This window comes from Plecotus auritus, assembly GCF_963455305.1.
Source record: "Plecotus auritus genome assembly, chromosome: 3".
NCBI lineage: Eukaryota > Metazoa > Chordata > Mammalia > Chiroptera > Vespertilionidae > Plecotus > Plecotus auritus.
In genome coordinates this window covers 194,300,984-194,322,732 of record NC_137772.1, presented here as the reverse complement: position 1 = coordinate 194,322,732, position 21,749 = coordinate 194,300,984, and the positions used below count along the sequence as shown (strand labels likewise).

Here is a 21,749-nt window from a genome sequence, read left to right as displayed (position 1 = left end):
AACTGCTAGGCTGGTGTCTCTTTTAGCCAGAAGTTGCCAAGTCTTTTATAGCACCCCAGAATTTGCTAATGTCTTCATTAAATAGAAGTGACTAGCAATTACTGGTATGAGCTTCATCTTGGACAGATTCTTGCTTTTCTGGAACTAGAACTGTGGTTCATCTATCCTCATTTCTTCCATAGTTTTCTAATGACTTTAAAACATAATTTTGTAATTTTCCAGTTATTTCTAGTTGTTTTAATAGGAGGTTGTCCATTCACCACCTACAACATTTATTTAGAATTTGAAGTTTTTGTAAATATTAAAATAAATCTTGTTCTCATTCAAAATCCTACATCACTTATAATTTATGGTTCATTAATTGCATTCTTACATTGTTTGATTCTTAATGTCTGTTAGTCTTATTTCTTTGGAAAATGTAAATGTTTAGAGAAGAAATATTTTATGTCTTGTATAGACCTATCATAATACTGAATATCCTATCTAATAAAAGAGAAACATGCAAATTGACCGTACCTCTGCTACACCCACAAGCCATGCCTACCAGCCAATCAGGAGTGAGTATGCAAATTAACCCAACAAAAATGGTGGCAGCCACGGAGCTGGAGAGAGCAGGAGGCTTAAGTTGCCCCCAGCAATGGAGGAAGTCAAGCTTCCCGCCCACCCTGGCCTGTCCTGGCCTTCGCTCAATGCTACAAAGTTTCAATTGTAGAAGATAAATAAATCCCAGATACCAGGGCATCTGCTTGGGTCACTGGGGGCGTGGCTGGCCTGCAAACCACCACAGGTCCCTCGCCCAGGCCACCCCATGCCCCAAGTGAACCACCACCCTGATCCAGGACACCCTTCAGGGCAAGCCAGCCGACCCCCACCTGTGCACCAAGCCTCTATCTTATCTAATAAAAGAGTAATATGCAAATTGATCATCACTCCAACACACAAGATGGCTGCCCCCATGTGGCAAAAGATGGCTGCCCCCATGTGGACACCAGATGGCCAGCAGGGGAGGGGAGTTGGGGGGAACCAGGCCTGCAGGGGAGGGCAGCTAGGGGCAATCAGGCTGGCGGGGGAGCAGGTAGGCATCAATCAGGCTGGCAGGGGAGTGGTTAGGGGGTGATCAGGCTGGCAGGCAGAAGCAGTTAAGGGAAATCAGGAAGGCAGGCAGGTGAGCAGTTGGCAGCCAGTAGTATTGGATTGTGAGAGGGCAGTCGGACATCCCTCTAGGGGCCCAGATTGGAGAGGGTGCAGGCTGGGCTGAGGCTCACACCCCACCCCCCGTGCACGAATTTTATGCACTGGGCCTCTAGTAGTATAATTAAAAGTCAATTTTAAACATCTGATAGTTGAAAAATCTAGTCTATGTGAAGTGATATTCATCACAATAACAATTCTTCCAGTTTTGTCCATGTAAATCCATGTCTAATCCATATATCCAATTATCTATTCATATGTATAGTATCTCTTTTTGACCCCTTGCAAGTTGTCTTTATAAAGCTCTGCTCAAGGACTGTAAATATATATGAAACAAATCAACAGTTTTTGTAGATCTGCTTACAAAAAAAAAAAAAAAAAAAGGTGGCTATTTGCATTGTTTCTTATCCCTTATGTGTGAAATCCATCTGAGAATTTAGGGCAATGAAGGTTTATTTCCCATGATAAACTTGTTGCTTTCTTCAGTTAAGCAATGAAAATTCTCTAATCCCTGTATTTCTTTTTTGCTGATTGCTTTGAAAATAAGAGCTGTGATTTTAGTGATTGATGTGTTCTTCTCAGTCAGTGTATACACACACACACACACACACACACACCACACACTCCTCTTGTAAAGGTAGAGATATAAAAGTAAGAAGTAAAAATGAATCACATGCATGTATGTATGTGTGCACATGTGTGTCAGTATAGTATGTGGGTGAATGTGTATGTGTATATTCCTTTTTATTTCTTACTCTATCTTTTGTCTATTTGCTATGTGCTAATTGTGATGACATTTTTGTACTTGTGCATTTATTGTAAGCCACACCAAATTTTGAAAATGGGTAAAAGAGCATATGAACTTATTTAAAGCCAATATGATGAAGTAGGGAGCCCGAGATTCATCAACTTTGACAAGAGCTGGGGTTTTTTATGGTCAGCAGGACCAAGGCAGCATCATTCTTTCAATATCTGCCAAATATGGAATCATTAAGACTACACAAACTATACAACATCCTAAGATTCTTTTCTTATCATTCATTTTCTCTGACTTGCATTTTTCATTTATTAAAATGTCTAAATATTTTTCCATAGTACAACCTCGAGTTTTATGTCTTTAACATTTACCTGAAAAGTAAAATAGATAAAGCTTTCTTCAAGTTTGCCGACATAAACCTTGGTAATCTTGAAGTATCTGATTATTAAGTGACCTTTTAGTTTTTACTTTAAAAATAGAGGACAAAGATAAATCTCTAACAGAGAATATTATAAGCAAGGGTCTAAGATATAAGTGACATAATATGCTATAATATCAAAGCTTATAATACCTATGGAATCAGTGGGAAATTAATATTACTTTAAAGAAGACAACCTAAATTTTTTCTTTAATTTCTATAAATTAGCAATTAGTGCCCAAAAGTTATACCAATGGCAATTTTATTTTCCAGATGTCACATAAACTATGCCCAGAAGAAAGCAGATTGCTAATTCAATTTGTACAGAAGACAGTGTTGCTTGAAGGATCATTTCAAAATAAAAAGGACAATTTGTGTAATTATTTGAGGCCTACTAGTAATGACTGTAGTTGTGAATCAATCTTAAGATCATGCAACCACAATTTGTAAACTTGTACTCTAGTCAATTGTAGATTTGGAATACAAGGCAAAATGAATGCTTACTGAGGGCCAATGTTGGAGCAAGTTTAATAAAGTCATTCATCTGTGTAAGTAATTATCTAAATATGTGCTATGGTTTCCCCAACTTTCTACAACATGAATTTATTAAAAAGATGTCATAACAGTGATTTTTATAAACAAAGGCCTTTATTTCAAATATATTTTACAGTTTGCATGTAATTAAGATTGCTTTTCAGACTCTGAAATTTTATACTAAATTAAACAGGGAATATACAAAATGATGAGGTTTACTCAAGCCTACTGAACTCCTACAATTGTTCTGCTAATATTTTTTTCCTTTTTAAATTAAATCAGTAAAGACATCAATGTCAACGATAAAACAGCTTTCATCCTCTTGATTATATTTTGAGTAGCAACTAAATACCATTCTATTCCATATTCACTTGCATGTTTAGAACATGCTAGTAATAGGGGGAGTAAAATTGTGTGTATGTGCATTTAACTAATTAAAAAATGATGATAGGTTGTGATCAGAGCTTAACTGCTTCATTCTTGGTGGTATAAGTAGTTTACTAAGCAAACTGATAGAACAAACAAATTGTAGTCAGATGTTTAGCCTGTTTAAGAAAACGTATCTATTTTTAAAGAACTTTCATTAATACTATTGCATACATTTTACATACTAATTACAAAGCTTACTTATAAAACAGGTCTCAGTTAGCTTTTAGGTTGCTTTAAAAACTCAAGAAAAATAAATTGGATTTTTTTTCATAAATATTTTTATCTCAGACATTGAACCAATTCATGCTTACCTTCACCTCCATTGTTATAATTGAGGTTTCAATGATAATGTCAAGTATAAATAGGGATGACTTCTGGGCTTTAAAATGTGGTAAGAATGACAGTATTCTGATTTTTAAAAGTAAAAACAAAGACATGAACTTCCTCAAACACCAATAACTAAAATTGGCAAAATTGAGATAAATGGGGGTTTCACTACTGCCAGTATTTGTTTAGTTGTTCAAGGCATTGTCAGTAAAAGCAATGTATTGTTGCATGCTAGTCCTAAATATTCCATAAGAAACTAAAAAAACATTAAAGCCAAGAAAATGTTTCTAAACTGGTGTTTCACAGGACAAAACTAAGTGAACTTTATTTGATGGGAGAGAATGGGTGATGGTTGGGACTTTGCACCTTGGATGAGCCAAGTTTCATAATCAGACAAGATTTCCCCCATCAGTATGTATTAGCATATTATCATGATGCTGTTTCCTAAAGAAACAAGATGAGACCATGACCAATGTAGCCTTAAGAGGTCTATTATAAATGCCACATGGAATGTTTATTTCTCAACTTCTACAGGGAATTGTTTTCCTTTCAAAAGAACCTCAAATTTTCCCCCCAACATTCAGTGGGTGTAGTTTGTGTGTTTCAGTTATATTTCCAGTGTTCCATTCACCTGGAGTCTCTGAAGCCTACTACTTTACCACAATAAATGACGTGAGAAGCAGAGAAACAAGGGTAACATGAATATGGTCCTGCTGGATCAAAGGCCCTCAAAAACAACCTGTAAAGAGGCATACTGAGAGCTCTTTCCAATGTCAAACTCTTGTCTCCTCACTGACCCTAAATTTCAAGGTTTGCACAGAGCCCTCAGCTTAAAGTATGGCAGGCAATAGGATCTGCAGAATGTGACTTGAGGAAAGGTAGCTAGATGGAAGAGTAAAATAGCCCCACCTCCTGGTTGTCTTGAAACACCAGAGCGTGCAGAGTAATTATTTGGAGTTGCTGAAGAGCAATAGCTTTGTCTATATCCCTAGACATTCTGATTAACTACATCTGCAGTTGGATCCAGGAATCTGCATTTCTAGCAGTTAGTTCTGAATCAGGTGGTCCACGGACCATACTTTGTAAAATGCTTCTGTTAAGGTATAGAATGGGCAAAGTGTTAGTAGACTATATCCTCTCTATATGCTTTATGTTCATTTGCACCAGCTGTTATCTGACCCAGCAATACTTACTAAAAAACATCAACAACCAACAAAGTAAACTAAAAGCCTATATGGAAGTGATTACACATAGACCTATCAAGGCAGGAAAAAATAACGATGGTGGAAGAGATAAGCAAAAAGCGGCCATTGGAAAGAAAGAAGACATTTTGTGTTTAACATTTGCTAAAAAGTTGAAGGTAGAATCCAGAGGCCAAAGTCAGAGTGTTAAACAATTTAGATGATTTGTTATTCTAAATTAGATAACAGCAAGTTGAAAATTATACTTCTTAGTAATTTCATAATCTGAAATTTAGATTTTTTTCTATACAAATAACAGGATGAAAGATAACCCTGAAGTGTAGAAAAACTCATCAATAATAGTGCCAAGCTTTGGAAAACAACATTAAGTGTGCTTCCAGCTGTAGGATTTCTAAGTGTATTAGACTCAATTTTATAGATGTACTGGTATATGGCATATCTTTTGACATTATAGTGAAGCTATATCCCTGTCTGATGACATATATGCATTATAACAAGGTCGGCCTTTTTCAGAAAGTCCACCTTTTGAGAAGTAAACTCCTAGTTTTCAGTTCAAAGTCAACTTCAGGAAGTGGGGTTATTTATATTGAAAACAAAATTATTTTCGATACTTTCGCTCTTTTCATAATAAAACTGATTACCCTTCATAATAATAAATGTGAAAAGAAACACAGTAAATAGGTAAAGAACACATTTGCTGTTTTTATTGGTGCCTTGCATGGCAGTAATACTGAAAAAAGAGAATGCAAAAACAAAAAAACAAAAACAGGTTGGTGGCAACCCACATCTTTTTTTTTAAGAGTACATAAACTCCTGTTTTATTTTTATTGTGGCATGAATGATAACATAAAACCAAAAACATGAAAATATACAACTTATATTACACTATGTGTTATGAACAAAATATAAATCTATAACTCTATGTTATATTTACATAATTATTTATTTTATTAAATTTCAAGTGAGATGGTAGGTTGCACATACTTTGTTTTAAGCTCCAGGCATTTGATTGTCTCTTTTCTACTTTTAAAAACAATTTTTACTCATAAAATCCAAAATGTTAGAAGGACTAAGAGCTTTAGAGCCAGTGGAGCTATATAAATACTGTTATAGTGAACCAGTGACAGATACACTGGGGAGGACAGGAATCAATCAGTAGAAAACTCAACACAACATCATCTTCAACCTGGGAAACTGAGAGTTATAGGAAATTTTAAACTTAAATACTGTAAAAGCCTGTCTAAACGAAAACCTACACCCTACAAGACAAAGAGATATCTGAACCACTTTTAGTGGGCTTCATATTTTTCCTTGCAGACCCCATAGTTTTTATTTTACTATTCACTTGATAAACAAATCTCTTATAAACCTGTTTGTAAATATACAGCTGTTTATTACAATTCAATAATTTACCTATTAGAATGATTGAAAATGTAATTATTTCTGACATTTAAAACTGATCTAAGAGGTTTCTTCTGGAACAGTAACAACTTCTGGACTAAGAAAATAGCTGAAATTGGACCGTGAAATACTTAAAGATAATGATCTTTAAATGAATTAAGGTAAAAGTTTACTCCAGAAATCAAACCTATGAAATAATTTCATCAAAGAAGACTCTTATATTTGTTCCTTATAAGAGGATTTGGTTTCAATAATGATTATGTTCTTTGGGAGGGATTTTATACATGGTTACCTCTTAACTGCAGTTGCCAAATAAATGTTAAAAATTGACTCAACTAATTTAGGTATAAGTGTACTGAAGAGTACTTTTGTATTTTATCCAATTGTAGTAAGTAGCCAAATTGTTAGCAACTTGTAAATGAGCAACTTTAACTTATTTTTCTTCAGTAATGTTCTTTTAGATCCATATTAAAACACGACTATTTTCAGAGGAACTGATTACAACAGCCATTAAAAAAACAGAATTTTGGCAGGATTATTCCTCTGTACTGGGGTAAGTGTGTGTGTGTGTGTGTGTGAGAGAGAGAGAGAGAGAGGGAGGGAGAGAGAGAGAGAGAGAGAGAGAGAGAGAGGTGGGGAGAGGGGGAGATAGAGAGAGAGAGGTAAATGGGGAGGAAGGGAAAGAAAGTAGAGAGGAGGGGGATTATATTCATTTTAGTTTAATCTTACTTTCATTTCCTCCACCTTATCTTTTTGGTCAACATGGGGCACAGAAAAAGAATAAAAGGTTTTAGGATCCTCTAAAAAAATTATAAACCAATCAAATGCCAGAAAGGCAATGTGTTAACACAGTATGTTGCTATTCATAGCACCTTTATCAAATGACTTCAAAGCACTTTAAACATTAATGTAATTTTTTTTTGTTTCTTTTGGGGAAAACTAAGGCAAAGAAATGGTAACACTAGTGAGTTAGATGTCAGAACAAGAGAATATAATGCAGGGCCATGAACTTGCTTTTGTTTCAGTCATGCACAGTTTAGTCTCCGTGACATAAATGTAACTAAATAAAGTTAACTGAATTTCAGCAGTTAAAAGTCACCATTAACAATTTTCTTTTCCCTTTTAAATAAAACAAAATAAAAAAAAAACAAACATAAAAAGACCAAACAGAAGTGTTTTGTCAATTTACTGGTATGTGTGTTAGAATTGGTTTCAGCCTTGAATGCCATCAAGTGGCAGCTACCTGGAGCTAAAACAAAGTATTCTTATAGCCCGAAGTCTGAAATGAAAACCAAGTACTTGTATAACATGGGGTAAAATAAGTATCCAGCAAATGTGAGACGTGAACCCACATAAATCAGAGAGAATTTCTTAATGAAGACAGAGAACAAATTTTTTAAAATCTGTTTTCACATTGTACATAATAACGATATAAAAACAAGTGTCTATTTTTTCTTATCCAGAGTGCTTGAAAACAAAATGGAACAAACAAAAAAAAAATTGGCTCTAGATGACTGTGGTAATTAAATAACTAAAATGACTGATGAGAGCGTAAGTTAATTAAGATTGAATGTGACCCTCCTATTAATTCACTCCTTTGTATTAAACACCAGAACTTGACATTATTGGGGCCAGATTTTTTTTTTAAAGGAGAAAACTTATGTAAGGAGCAGTAAAATTATCTGGGTAAATTTGTGTGTGTGTGTGTGTGTGTGTGTGTGTGTGTGTGAAAATTCATTTTAAATATCTAACAGCTTATTGGCTGCACTTCCAAATCAGAGCAGAATAAAATAGAAAGGGAGAAATAAATTATACATAACTTACTAATCTGGGAACAGCTGACCATTATTATTATTATTATTACTATTATTATTTTTATCATCATCATCATTATTACAACACTAGCAAAAAGAGGCAGTTCAAATGAAAATACAGTCATCAAAAACAAACAGAAAAACAAACAAAACAAAATCTCTGACATGCAGGATATGATCAGCCCCTCCAAGCAAAACCCCAGAGCAAGTCTTTTGAGAGAGAGAAAAATAAAAAGGACTTTTTTTCTGACTTACATGTAAAAATCAAATAGTAGGGTCGGGTTGGGGGGTGGGGTGGGACAGGAAAGTGATGACTGGAGTTAAAATCACAGCACTTCCAAACTACTGGTTGGAGTATTTACTGTTTGATGCTTCCACACAAATAATGGCATCTGACTTTCAATGAGTTTGCATTTATTTGTACAAGGCCCACACTGCCTTAGCATTTGGCTGGCAAAACTGAAATAAGAGTCCCCTCACCATCCACTGTTGCTCTATCACACACTCTGCTGGAACCTAAACTTGGACTCCAGTGGCTTCCTCTGACAGCAAGGGAAGCACAGTGGCAAGGGTCCCTGGGTTCAGCCAGGCTCCATTGTGTTGGGCGCGATGACTTTTAATAAAATCCTGCTTTTTGCATGAGATGCGCGTGGCCCACAATTCTGAAATGCAAATGGCCTCCACCACGTGTCATGGAGAGATGAAAGATACCTTATAAAAATCATCAGTTCCATTTCCTCAACAGGAGAGGATGGAATTTTGAAGAAAGAAGCTAATTCTCTATTTCTGGAACATGGGCAAATGTATTCAAGGAAAACAACAATTATTTTTGCTTGATGTTATCAACAGGAAAAACAAACAGAAATCATTAAGTAGCAAACATTAGTGAAACCAACTGACCAGGGAGAAGGGACTTCTGGGAGCAGTTTGCTAGTAGCTTCCATATTATACATGCACACGTCTATTACACAGGGCCACCTGATTCATCCAATAGTCATTATATTAGACATTTAAAAATATAATTTCTGAGCCCTATATTGGTTGTCATTTGAAGTGCAAAGTCAAGGTCAAGGTTGCTTCCAGACCAGTCACTTAGGAGGATGTGGGATTTCATCCCCAGGTGTGGGTTTAACTCACAATGGTCCAACGTTATTCCTATTAGTACCATAATCACACACATACATACACACAAAAATCCAAGATCAGAAAATATTTTTCTCTAAATTTCTTCTCTCTCTCTCTTTCTCTCTCTCTCTCTCTCTCTCTCTCTCTCTCTTTTTTCACCTGAGAACAGCACCTACAGTTTCCATTAAAAAAAAAAAGTCAAATCTCACCAGCTGCTGGTATTTTAGGTTTTTCAAGGGATTGTCTAAGATATAACACTGTCCTAACTTAAGAAGGAACAGGAAAAAGAAAAGGAAAGAAATGAACTGGGTCAACACGTCAGTACAAATTTGGCACTTGCTCAAAGATGTAGTGTGGTGTGCAATAAAGTCCTCTAAAGAAAATACATAATTGCTTGTTTTGTGATGGATAGCAAGGAAGTTAAAAACAGGCTCTTTTTCCCTCTTCCCCCCCATGCACAGACTTCCATCTTTAAAATATATAGAGATGGAGAAGGTGGAAAGAAGTAAAGAGAAAGTCATCTTTCTTTTTTTCTGTCAGGTGCATTACAAAAAAAAAAAAAAAAAAAGGAAAGAAAAAAAAAACAGAAAAGAAAGGAGGAAAGGAAAAGGAAAACCCCCAGAAAACCCCCAAAACAAAACAAAACTTATTTCTTTTTAAAAATTGTAGCACAAAACAACAAAACACATTCACAAGCCACTTGTTGGCACTGTGTACCTGAGTGAGAATTTCTAGAACATTGTAGAACAAACAGCCATAAAGTTTATTAAAAAAAAAAAAAGTTGACGGGTAAGACTTCAGTGCTTGGATGTAGCAGCTGAATTACTGGCATTATTTTACCCATAGCTTATTTCAATCTCTTGTTGTTGATATTGTTGTTTGCTTGTTGTATATATTTTTTTCCTTTCCGAGCCTTTTGAGGCTGAGGTCTATTAGTCAGCTGATGTCCCAACTATTTAAGACTAACAGTTAAAGTAACAGTCAGTGTATGAGAAAGTTAATGTGCTTGGCCACTGGTAAGGATGAACCAGCTAGGGCTTCTTTAAGTCCTAAAGTCACGGCAATCTTTTGACCCTTATCAGTTGGCTTGTCCTGTGATATGGTTTTCACTGTCACTCCCATAATCAACATCTGGGTCATCCTCTTCCTCATCGTATTCATCATAAATTTCTCCGTTGATGTCCTCAGCCTGTATCTCTTCTTTGATATGTGGCTCCTCTCCTTTGACGCCATAAGTGCTCTGGATGACGGGCATCCCGGGCTCAGGACTGCTAGACACGCTTGAGTGCTCTGAGGGCAGGTGAGGGGAGGGCATCCCAGCCATGGTGATGGCTCCAGGGTACACAACACCAGCAGTAGCGATGGGGATCTGTGCTTGTTGCCTGTCAAAGAGAAATGCCCCAAAAGAGACCGTGGTGAGTGAGTAGTTAGAGGCAGGCCTTGCTATATAATTAATTTGCTCAGTTTGTCCAACGCTAAGGCAGTGATTTTCATCCTATTGCCCAACATTTAAAAGTTGTATCTTACTTTGATTCTAATGCCTTACTTCCATGTAGTGCTTTATAGATTACAAGACATATGTGTTACCCGTTAAATTTTTAAGATAAATTCTGTTTTACTATTCTACTTTATGAAAAAATTGAGATGCAGAAAGATTAAGCAAAAGAACCCAAGTCCTTGACCCTTAGTTCATTTCTCCTTCATTGCAGCATGCAGAAACATTTTAAAAAATAATTACAATTCAATTTTAATGGAGAAATCCTAAAATATTAGAGCTCTGAAAGTAATCGATTGCCCAGAACTCACCAGAACTGAATAATATCACATTCCACTTAGTCCCTGACATAGTTTTAGATGGGGGTAGGAAACAGGGCCAGTCTTATGGGAGGACAACCTCTGAAGCAACACAGGCCTCAGGGCTTAGAAAGATTCTACCCTTGTCTTAAATGTCTGTTGTCACAGTCTTAAAATTCTTAATAATTTTTAACTTAAATTCTTTATTGTTTAAAGTATTACATAAGTCTCCTTTTTCCCCCATTGACCACTCCCCGGCTGCCCCCACCCCCAACACATGCCCTCACTCCCCTCCTCCCCCCCTTCTGTATCCATTGGTTATGCTCATATGCATGCATACAAATCCTTTGGTTAATCTCTTACCCCCTCACCCCCTGCCTTCCCTCATAGGTTGGACAGTCTGTTCGATGCTTCTATGACTCTGGTTTTATTTTTGTTTATCAGTTTATGTTGTTCATTATATTCCACAAATGAGTGAGATCATGTGATATTTATCTTTCTCTGACTGGCTTATTTCGCTTAGCATAATGCTCTCCAGTTCCATCCATGCTGTTGCAAATGGAAAGAATCCTATATAGTAAAGTGGTAATATGCAAATTGACCATCACGACCTCACAAGATGGCTGCCTAAAACCAGGCCGGCAGAAGGGTGAGGGAGGGACGGCCAAATGACTGAACAAGCAGGCTGTGTGGTATAACCAGGTCGGCGGGGGGGAAGTAAGAGGTGACCAGGCCGGTGGAGGGGGCAGTTAGGGACAACCAGGCTGGTGGGGGGGGATGCAGTTGGGGGCAACCAGGCCAGCAGGGGGGCAGTTGGGGGTGATTAGGCTGGCAGGGGGGACAGTTGGGGGTGACCAGGCCAGTGGGGGGGCAGTTAGGGGCAACCAGGCTGGTAGAAGGAGGCAGTTTGGGGTGACCAGGCTGGCAGGGAGGCCAGTAAGGGCTGACCAGGCCAGTGTGGGGGGGGGCAGTTAGGAGCAACCAGGCTGGCAGGGAGGGGGCAGCTGGGGGCAACCTGGCCGGCAATGGGAGGCAGTTAGGGGCGACCAGGCTGGCGGGGGGGGGGGCAGTTAGGGGTGATCAGGCCAGCATGCAGGGGCAGTGAGCGGTGACCAGGCTGGCAGGGGGGAGCAGTTAGGGATGACCACGCAGGCAGGCAGGCAGGTGAGCAATTAGGAGCCAGCGGTCCAGGATTGTGAGAGGGTTGTCCGACTGCCTGTTTAGGCCAGATCTCTGGGATTGGGCCTAAACAGGCAGTCGGACATCCCCCAAGGGGTCCCGGATTAGAGAGGGTGCAGGCTGGGCTGAGGGGACTCCCCCTCCCCACCCCCCCATGCACGAATTTCATGCACCGGACCTCTAGTTCTTAATAATTTTTTAACAGGGACCCTGTATTTTCATTTTGCCCTGGGAGCCACAAATTATGGGCTAGTCCTAGTAGAAAGGGATTAATAAATGGTGTTCATTCAGGCATTCTTTCATTCATTCATATGTTCATTTGTTCACTACTTCTCCAAGGAGTGTTGGGTTTCATCTCAGCTTTGCAAAGAGCCATGCACTGGTGTATAAACCATAGAACCCAGACAGAGCATGATGATCCTTTCAAGGGAATGGAGGGGGTGGGGCAGATTTGAAAAGGTTTTTTCTAAGGTATCCTCTAACCATTTTCATTACAAAAATTCTAAAAATTCATTTATTCTAAAATTTATTTATTATAGAAAACTCTTGGGATCTTACTTATTTCTGTTCCAAATACGAACAACTTTATTTCTGTGTTTTTTGAGAAAATTGTGCAGAAGTGATGCAGTTGCAGGTTGAATATTATGGGGTGCTCACCCTATAAAGGTAGGAAAAGATAAAACAGCCTGGCCACTGTGGGTCAGTGGTTGAGAATTGATCTATAAACCAGGAGGTCACAGTTTGATTCCTGGTCAGGGCACACGCCTGGGTTGTGGGCTTGATCCCAGGTGGGGGACATGCAGGAGCCAGCCAATCAATGATTCTCTCTCATCATTGATGTTTCTCTCTCTCCCTCTCCCTTCCTCTCTGAAATCAATAAAAAAATATTTAAAAAAAATTGTTGACTCTATTACAGATGTCCCCAGTTTCCTCCCCCTTTGCCTTGCCCTCCTTCAGGCCTTCAGCACATTATTGTCTGTGTGCATGGGTTATGAGAGCTGCATTCTTCATATATACTGATTTCAGAGAAAGGGAGAGGGAGAGAGCAAAACATCAATGAGAGAGAAACATCAACTGGCTGCCTTCTATACACTCCCTCCTGAGGATAAAGCAGGAAACCTGGGTATGTGCCCTGCCCAGGAATAGAGCCAGTGGCCTCCTGGTGCATGGAAGGACACTCAACCTACTGAGCCACACAGACCAGGCAAGAGCTGCATTCTTAATTCAGAAGAGAATGTTCTCATTCACACCTGGTTGTGCCCTAAATAGAGTCCCTAATTTGTGTGCCCTACAAAGACCACCTATGTGCCTTGATCACCCAGAAACCTCTCTAAACCCAGAAACCGGTTTTTCTTTCTTTTCAAATAATTTTTATGTTGTATTCTCTCAACCAAATTGTTAGTTGCGGTGGCCTTTATCTCTGCGAAGCCTTGGAAGTAATGAAAACCAAATAAGGAAAAGAACCAGTTAAACTTCTGAGTTTTGAAGAGCAAACTTCAAAATCATTTACTTTCAGATATTCGATTTTCAAACCAGCCGTTTTCAAAGCTCATGTTAGAGCCATTGTTCCAGGAGCTCGGAGTGAATTGACGTGGTTGGATTCTCTTCTAGGATCATGTGGGGGGGGGGGGGGGCGGGGGGGAGAATTTACTCTCTGAAAAGACACTGTGTTCAGTTTCTTTTTCAACATCCCGCTTTGCCAACTAAACAAGTCTGTTTCCCATCCCATTCAATAGAACAGGAGTGTTTCCTAGAAAAACACCACGGAGCGGTCCCTACCCAACGTTGAAGTATTGCCGCATCTCCTGCCGCCGGTTCCGCATGATGGCCTTGTATTCCCCGATGCGCAGCTTTTTGCCATCCACGAGGCAGGTGCGCTTTGGCCTGGGCTTGTATTTGTAGTCGGGGTACTTCTCCAGGTGCTGCTTGCTGAGACGGGCTTGCTCCTCATAATATGGCTGTTTCTCTAGGTTTGTCATAGCTTTCCAGCGAGACCCTATGGGGAAAAGAAGGTTAGGATTCCAATTTGCACAGCTGCCGAGGATCCTAAAAAGATACAACTGAGAACAAGAATATCTAAAGTAAAAATGTTGGCCCAAACCCAGAAGTACATAATTATGTTTCTGATTCGTGAGCTTTGACTCAAGAAGTGAGAGTCCATCAGGATGGAGGTGTTTTAAGGGTTCTGTCCTCAAAGAAACTGTGCACCCAAAGGTAGAAACGCTGGGCAGTAGATGTATTTTTTCTGGCACGAATGAACAATTTAGCCAAACTGGTCCGGTATGTACTTAACAGCTTATAGGTAATTTAATGGATATATCTTTCATTTCTACATTAGACCATGATAGAATTCAAGTGTGAACTAAAAAGTTACGCAAAAACTCATTACATATTTTGAATCTGAGGTTAATTACCTAGTTTTGAATATTTTTATGTAGGGGTATATTACTACAAAGGTTTCTAATGTTTATCCTATATAATAAAGATGTAATATGCAAATGGTAGTTATGCTGTGAAGTTACCGGATCACGGATCAGCAAGAGGGTGGGGCAGGGAGCTACAGGAGGGGGCAGGGCAGCGAGCTACTGGTGAGCTACTGGCACACGGATTCGTGGGCAGGGCTACTAATTATATATAATTGTCATTTTGTCATTCTCTCAAAAGGTTTACGTATATTTACAAGAATAATCATAGTTTAAAATTTCATTTTATTACAATTTTAATTATAAAATATTATATTAATGAACATGCACGGTTTACTGTGTGCTAGGGACTGCGCTACAATTTTACATAAATTGTTTCATTTTATTTTTCACCACAATCCTATAAGATAGACAGCTTTTATACCTACTTCCATAGGTTGAAAAAATTGAAGTTCAGGAGGTGAAGTAACTTACCCAAGGCCACACAACTATTAAATTGCAGATTTGTGACTCAAGGTCAGGTTTGATGGAATTGAAAGTATGCAACAATGTATGTCTTTACATACCTATACCCACCTACTAAATATGCTCTAGCAGAGGTCAGAATTACATTAACAAGTAAGGAAGACTTTTAATAAAACACTTTCAATAATATATAGAGATGTTACTTCCTGTGATATAGTATGCATTACTAATATTAACTCAAATTGATTTCCCCTCCTTTTCACTTTTAATTTAGTTTTGTATTTAACTAGGAATGTAAAAACAACTCTTGAAGCTTAATTACAAATAGTTTATGCTAATTCTCAATAGAGATAAAATTTAAAGCTTAGCTTCTATCAGAATAGCTATGTGTAGTACTAAAAGGAGTCGTAGGAATAATGTTTATTTTTTATTGATGTAGTGTGTTTATCTGCAAAAATTCAGCTCAACCCTTTCCAAATGCAAAAAGAGCCAAATAACCAAAATTAGGAGATCCCTATCGAATACGTATGGGCACTGCTGCTTTTACCTGCCTTCTGGAGTCATCTAAACAAGATCTTAAAAGCTTTCAAATGGGTTCATTACTCAGACATAACTCCACATCTCAAATGCAAATAGCTCCTGATGAATAGTTCTTGCAGGGAATTCCCCCAACATGGGCTGTTAACTGTATTAAAGGAACACAAGGGAAGGGACAGTAGCTCTTCCTTTAGAATTATTTCCTACTGGGACAGATGCTGCATGGGTGGGTACTAGTATATCCACACAGGTGTTACAAAGATTTATAAACAAATTTTTCCAATCGAGGCAGTCCATATGATTTTGTTCTATTTACAACAGAAACAAGGTTACAGTTCAAATAATAGAATTTATTTTTCCATTCCTTTATCAAACTTGTGTGTAATTAGCAGTGTCCAACATTGTTAGTTATAGGTACAGGCTCAGATTCCTTATTGCCCAACATTACTCTCCAGAAGTACTTAAAAACCATTAGGTTGTTCTCATGGCAAATAAATACACAAATAAAACTATCACACTATTGAACTCGGGATAAATTATTTTTGTGGAGTTTCTTGTAAGTATGTACAGTATACCAGAATTTTGGACTTTGTATCAGGGACTGAAAAAGTGAGCTGAGCAAAATAAATTTACTGAATAATTATAGGAATACACTAAAACATGGGTCAAGAATGGTTGACTTACAATTCACTGGCTACCTTTATCACCAACCACACAGAACAACAACAACAAAATAGCATTTTCCTTTTGAATAGAATGGCCAATGATTCTTCCCAAAGTCTGCATAGTCTATAAGTTCAAAAAAATATGTTTCTCTAAGGAAAGGAACTGTTTCTGCCTCATAGTAACCTGCCTTGTTATGTGAAAACTCTTTTTAGATTTCCCACTCCGTGCATAATGCTGTATTAATTACTGACTATGCAGCGGTGAATTGTTAATGGTTCTTCTTGCAGGGGAGAAAAATATATTAAACGTCTAATTATACAATTTATTATTTTAATTATAGTTAAGGAAAGTACAGGAGGCTGTAAGAACATATGGTAAAGAGGTGGAATCAGTCTTCTGTAGCTGAGGAGGGCTCTGCTGCAGAAGTGACTCCGATAAGTATCAGAGAGAGAAGAGCATCTTATGGGGGAGGAACGGCATGGTCAAGGCCTTGAAGTAGGAAGGAGGATTAGAGGAACTTAAAGAAAGTTGGGCATGGCTAAAATGCAGAGACAGAATGTGTGTCTGCATTATAGATAATATATATATATATATATATATATATATATATATATATATATATATATATATATATTATAGCTATCTATAATGAAAGATGAATTAATTTTCAGAGAAGTTGGCTTCTAAATCTGGCATGACCCAGAATCACACAATATTTAGACATTTACTAGCCTAATTTCTCTAGAATTATCGCTAAATTCTAAGATACATTTTAAAATGTTACCAGAGCATAGTTACTAGTCCTTTTAAAATTAAAAATTAAGAGAGTTTAATAATTTTCCAAGTCCAGGTCTTTTTATTTCCTTGGTTAAATTTATTCCTAGACATTTACATTTTTTTATGCAATTGTAAATGGGATTGTTTTCATAGTTTTCCTTTCTGATAGTTCGTTATTGGTGTATTTAAAAAAGATAGCACCCTGGCTGGTGTTGCTATATGGTTAGAGAATCAGGTCGTGGGTTGGATTCCTAGTCAGTGGCACACATCTGGGCTGAGGCTTGCTCCCCACCCCCCGTCAGGGGTATGCGGGAGGCAACCAGTTGATGTGTTTCTCTCACATCGGTGTTTCTCTCTCTCTCTCCCCCACTCCCTCCCTTCCTTCCACTCTCTCTGAAAAGCAATGAAAAAATATCCTCAGATGAGCATTAACAACAACAAAAAAGGTAGCTTAAGCACTGACTGGGGCAAAAGGCTAACTCTTCCATTTACTACAGGGTACAACAGTGTTTTAGTTTGGTAGCAAATGCCATTTTTATTTGTTAGTAGTAACTTCTGAGCAGGGTTAACCACATGACAAGTTAGGTTTTGGTTTTAATGGCTTTGCAGGTACAACCCTGTATGGGACTGCGACACGAACCCCTGAAACCCTCTAGATGAGAATGGCAGGAAAGCGTTTCCTGTATTTCCCAAAGTATGAAAACATCGACTTGATTTGGCTGTGGCTGGTTGCTTACGCTGGACCATGTACAGGGAGTAAGTTACCTATTTCATCAGAAGACTGGCCTTGTACAATTAAAAACAGAGAAGGACATGTGGGTCTTCCTTATGATGACAAAGAGGAAGATTCAATACAAAATGTTTGATGTTCAAAATAAAAGGAAAAAAAAATATGGTCTCAAAAGTGCTTTCCTGTCCAAATCCAGCAATACAATAAAAATGAAGCGTTTGAGCTGAGCAATGTTGTCATCTCCATGGAGTCTGTAATGAATTTGCACATTTCACTCCAACTACTGTATATCTAATCAGAAAAAGATGTCCCCCATTCCCTGATCTAGTGCCAAACAGTAAAAGGTGATTCCTTATGTTAACAATTTCAGCAGAATGGCTTATTAAAACCAGATTTTAGGGTATTATAAAATGCTTAGAAACCCTTTAAAATGTCAACTAGGATCCCCAGAGACTACGTAAAATGTCAACCCAGCTCAAGCGCCTGTTTTAAGCAGAATGAATTAGCGGCATGCTGTCGGAGGCTGTTATCCAAAACAATCAGTAGAAAGGAAAACATCAAGCTTCCTTTGTATTTTATATGAAATGGGCCATTCAGGAAAATCTTGTGGATATTTAAAAATCACTTATTTATTTGAAGCTATGACTAAATATTGAGGTCCCAAACACCTCAGTGTTTCTTTTTCCTGTTGTATCTTTAATTAAAACAATTTCTCAATTTAGTCTGAAATTAGGTAGCACTCTCTTTCATGTAATCTGTTATAATATATTCATGTGGTTATTGTAATATTCTTTCCTTTTAACCAGAAAGAAATTCTTTTAGCTAGTCATCTTTTTCCCATAAAAGCTTTTGCTAAAATTTCCTAAAATATTTTACATCAAAACTCATATTTCTCTTATACTTAAGATAAAGTTTTAATCAGTGATTATCACCTTTTTAGTATTCAGACATATGGGTTGATGGATATAAAGGCAATTTAAACAATCTTAGTATTTAGTTGGTTTTACTTTTACAGTTTGGGATTTCTAATTTGAAAATGACTGATATATTAAAATATGAAATATGGTTACATAAAGATTTTATTCTTTTCTAGAGTTTTTCCAAATAAAACAGGCATAAGTGTTTTTTAAAGAATGAAAAATTCAATGTGGAAGGTAGAAGAAGATAATCATAAAAAGGAAAAATATATCAGAGATGGTAAGAGATACAAAAAAGTGTGCATTTCCTTTTGATCAGTCTCTCTCTCTCTCTCTCTCTCTCTCTCTCTCTCTCTCTCTCTCTCTTTTGGTTAATCCTCACCCCAGGATATTTTCACATTGACTTTTAGAGAGAGTGGAAGTGAGGGGGAGAGACAGAGAGAGAGAAACATTGACTTGAGAGAGACTAATGGACTGGTTGCCTCCCGTCAAGGGCAACACATCAGTTGCAGACAACCTGCTAGCGGTTCTTAACCTGTGGGTCGTGACCCACAGATTGAGAACCACTGCTGTAGAGCCTAAGACCATCGGAAAACACAGATATTTACATTACGATTCATTAACAGTAGCAAAATTACAGTTATGAAGTAGCAACGAAAATAATTTTATGGTTGGGGGTCACCACAACATGAGGAACTGTATTCAAGGGTCGTGGCATTAGGAAGGTTGAGAACCACTGCCTTAGAGGAAAACAATTTCTTTCATATGAGCCCATTTTTTGCTTCTTTTGCATATGGGATTTTAAGTGTGGGCCAAAGTTCACATATAAATATAAATAGGTTAACAAAGAGAACAAGAGGAGAGTAGAAAAAAAATAAAACATTAAAATATCAAAATGATTATTAATACCCCATAAAAAAGAAACTTTTTCCTAGTCTTAGTACAAATATTTCTAGATTTTTGAAGAAGAGATGGTATTAAAATTAATATAGAGACACACAACTAAATCAGCTGTAGTAATGGGGCACATATCTCCACAAACACAGACTGTTCCATCATCAGAAGAAATTTTCAGACTAGAGGCCTGCTGCACGAAATTCATGCACGGTATGGTCCCTAGGCCTTGCCGGAGATCAGGGAGGATCAGTTTTCCTTGCCTCCCAGCCTCCCGGCCTCCTCCTTCCCTCGCCACCTGCCCCTTGGTGGTCAGCGCACATCTTAGCAAGCGATCGGACTCCTGGTCTCCTGGTCGAACTCCCGAGGGGACAATTTGCATATTAGCCTTTTATTATATAGGATAAGCAGATAACATGAGCTGGCTGGCCTCCAACCCCCATATCTTTCAACAAGACCAGAAGTGTACATTTAATCTATACATCACTTAACCTTTAATGCTTTTCTTACCCAATATCTTGCTGATGTTGGAGTTGTGCATGTCAGGAAAGGCTTGCAGGATTTTCCTTCGTTCATCTTTAGCCCACACCATGAAGGCATTCATTGGACGCTTTATGTGGGGTTCATTGCTACCACGCCCTCTAGATTCTCTATAAATCCTTGATTCTGAGACTCCAGCACTTCCTAAAAATAGGACGCATTGTTTCTCATTAGTGTTAAAACTTTTGACATTTCTGTTCCTTGTATTACTGTTTTTCAGACTATTAAAATATCTGAAAATAAAAAGTACATGTGATAATGGTACTTCCAGTTCTTGAGACAGATGCTTGATGCTTGTTTATGAAGTTTTTGTGATTAGCCTTGTGGTGACAAATGATTTGTATTTTTAATCCATTTATAATATATTTCCCTTTCTTACAATGGTGGGTTATTTCACCATTTACTTTCAAGAGCCCACAAGAAACTTGAATATGTGATCTTTGATGCAAACTGGATAGAGAATAGTTGAATTAGGTCAATAGACATGCAAGTACTATAGAAATATTAGGTGAAGAAGCTCAAAAATTGTGAAACACTAATATGTTCGACAGATTGGATGAGTACAGGCAAGTATGTGTCTCTGCTACCTAAGGACTATCAGAACATAGAGTATCCATGGTCCTTTCCTCTCTCTGAGGTTATATAAATAAAAATGCTGCTAGATCAAATTTTGAGGTTAAACTACAATATAGACATTCTCCTATAGTGTTTCTGGCTTTTCTTTGAAATTATGTGCTAATAATAAATTCACAAAATATTCTGATGCAGCAATGATAGTCTGCTTCCCAAAAGATATTTTCAAAATACAGGAAAAAAGACAAATAGCTACATTACTATGGTTTCTTACCAAGTCAACAGCCACCTATTCAAGGTGAAAAAAAATTTCCTTCTCCTTTATTTTGCCCCTAATGTCTGCCTAAGTTATGCAGAGACCCACTGAAAGTTACATTCCAATCAGCAAGACTCATGATGATAAAACACGACCAAGAGTCACAGTGGAACCTTAGGGAGCTGCCGCCACTCCTCTAGGCTTTATGTGACTTTGTAGAATAGCTTCAGCAAATTAAAGAGCTTCCAGAGGTTCCTGAGTTTAGGCAAAAAGGGAAAAAGAAAAAGAGAAAGAAAAGAGAGAGAGAGAGAGATTCTGAACACATGGAACTCTGACACTAAGTTTTCCAGGGCTATCATTACAAAATATGGAAGAGAGATAGATTGGTAGCATACAAAATTTTAAAATAATTTGAGATTTTTAGAGCATATAGTACTGATAAAGCACTTTCCCCCCTTCTCCGTCATATTCTTCCTTTCTTTTCTTAATTTGAAGGAATAGGAATCAACCAAAATTAGATAAACTTGAAGACCTCTATAGCACCACACCAAAAAACACAGCATATCATTACTTCTCATTCATTATATGCTCTTTGGTCTCATGAAGATTGGGAAGTATTTTGCGTACAAGCATGACTGAATTCAACAAACAATAGTAACAAAATTTTGATGTTTTAATGCCCATTACCTTGCGTATATTTTATCATGCTAATACAACTTAAAATTTACGAAATATGGTATACCAGTAAATGTTTTTTTATTGACAAAATGAGTGCTAATATATGGCAACATCTTTCTAAA

The 21,749-nt window shown here is 37.6% G+C and overlaps 1 protein-coding gene across 1 annotated transcript in view; it reads right to left on the bottom strand.

Annotated features, from left to right (window-relative positions):
• Positions 1-9,939: 9,939 nt before the first annotated feature.
• SOX5 (SRY-box transcription factor 5) overlaps positions 9,940-21,749 on the bottom strand; it is a 403,151-nt gene continuing 391,341 nt past the window's right edge. Inside the window, exons 13-15 of the mRNA XM_080660592.1 lie at positions 20,091-20,264; positions 13,951-14,167; positions 9,940-10,580 (exon numbers count right to left, since the gene is read on the bottom strand). Of these exons, the coding sequence (XP_080516718.1) occupies positions 10,277-10,580; positions 13,951-14,167; positions 20,091-20,264 (695 nt within the window). The 3' untranslated portion in view covers positions 9,940-10,276. The remainder of the gene's footprint in view (positions 10,581-13,950; positions 14,168-20,090; positions 20,265-21,749) is intronic.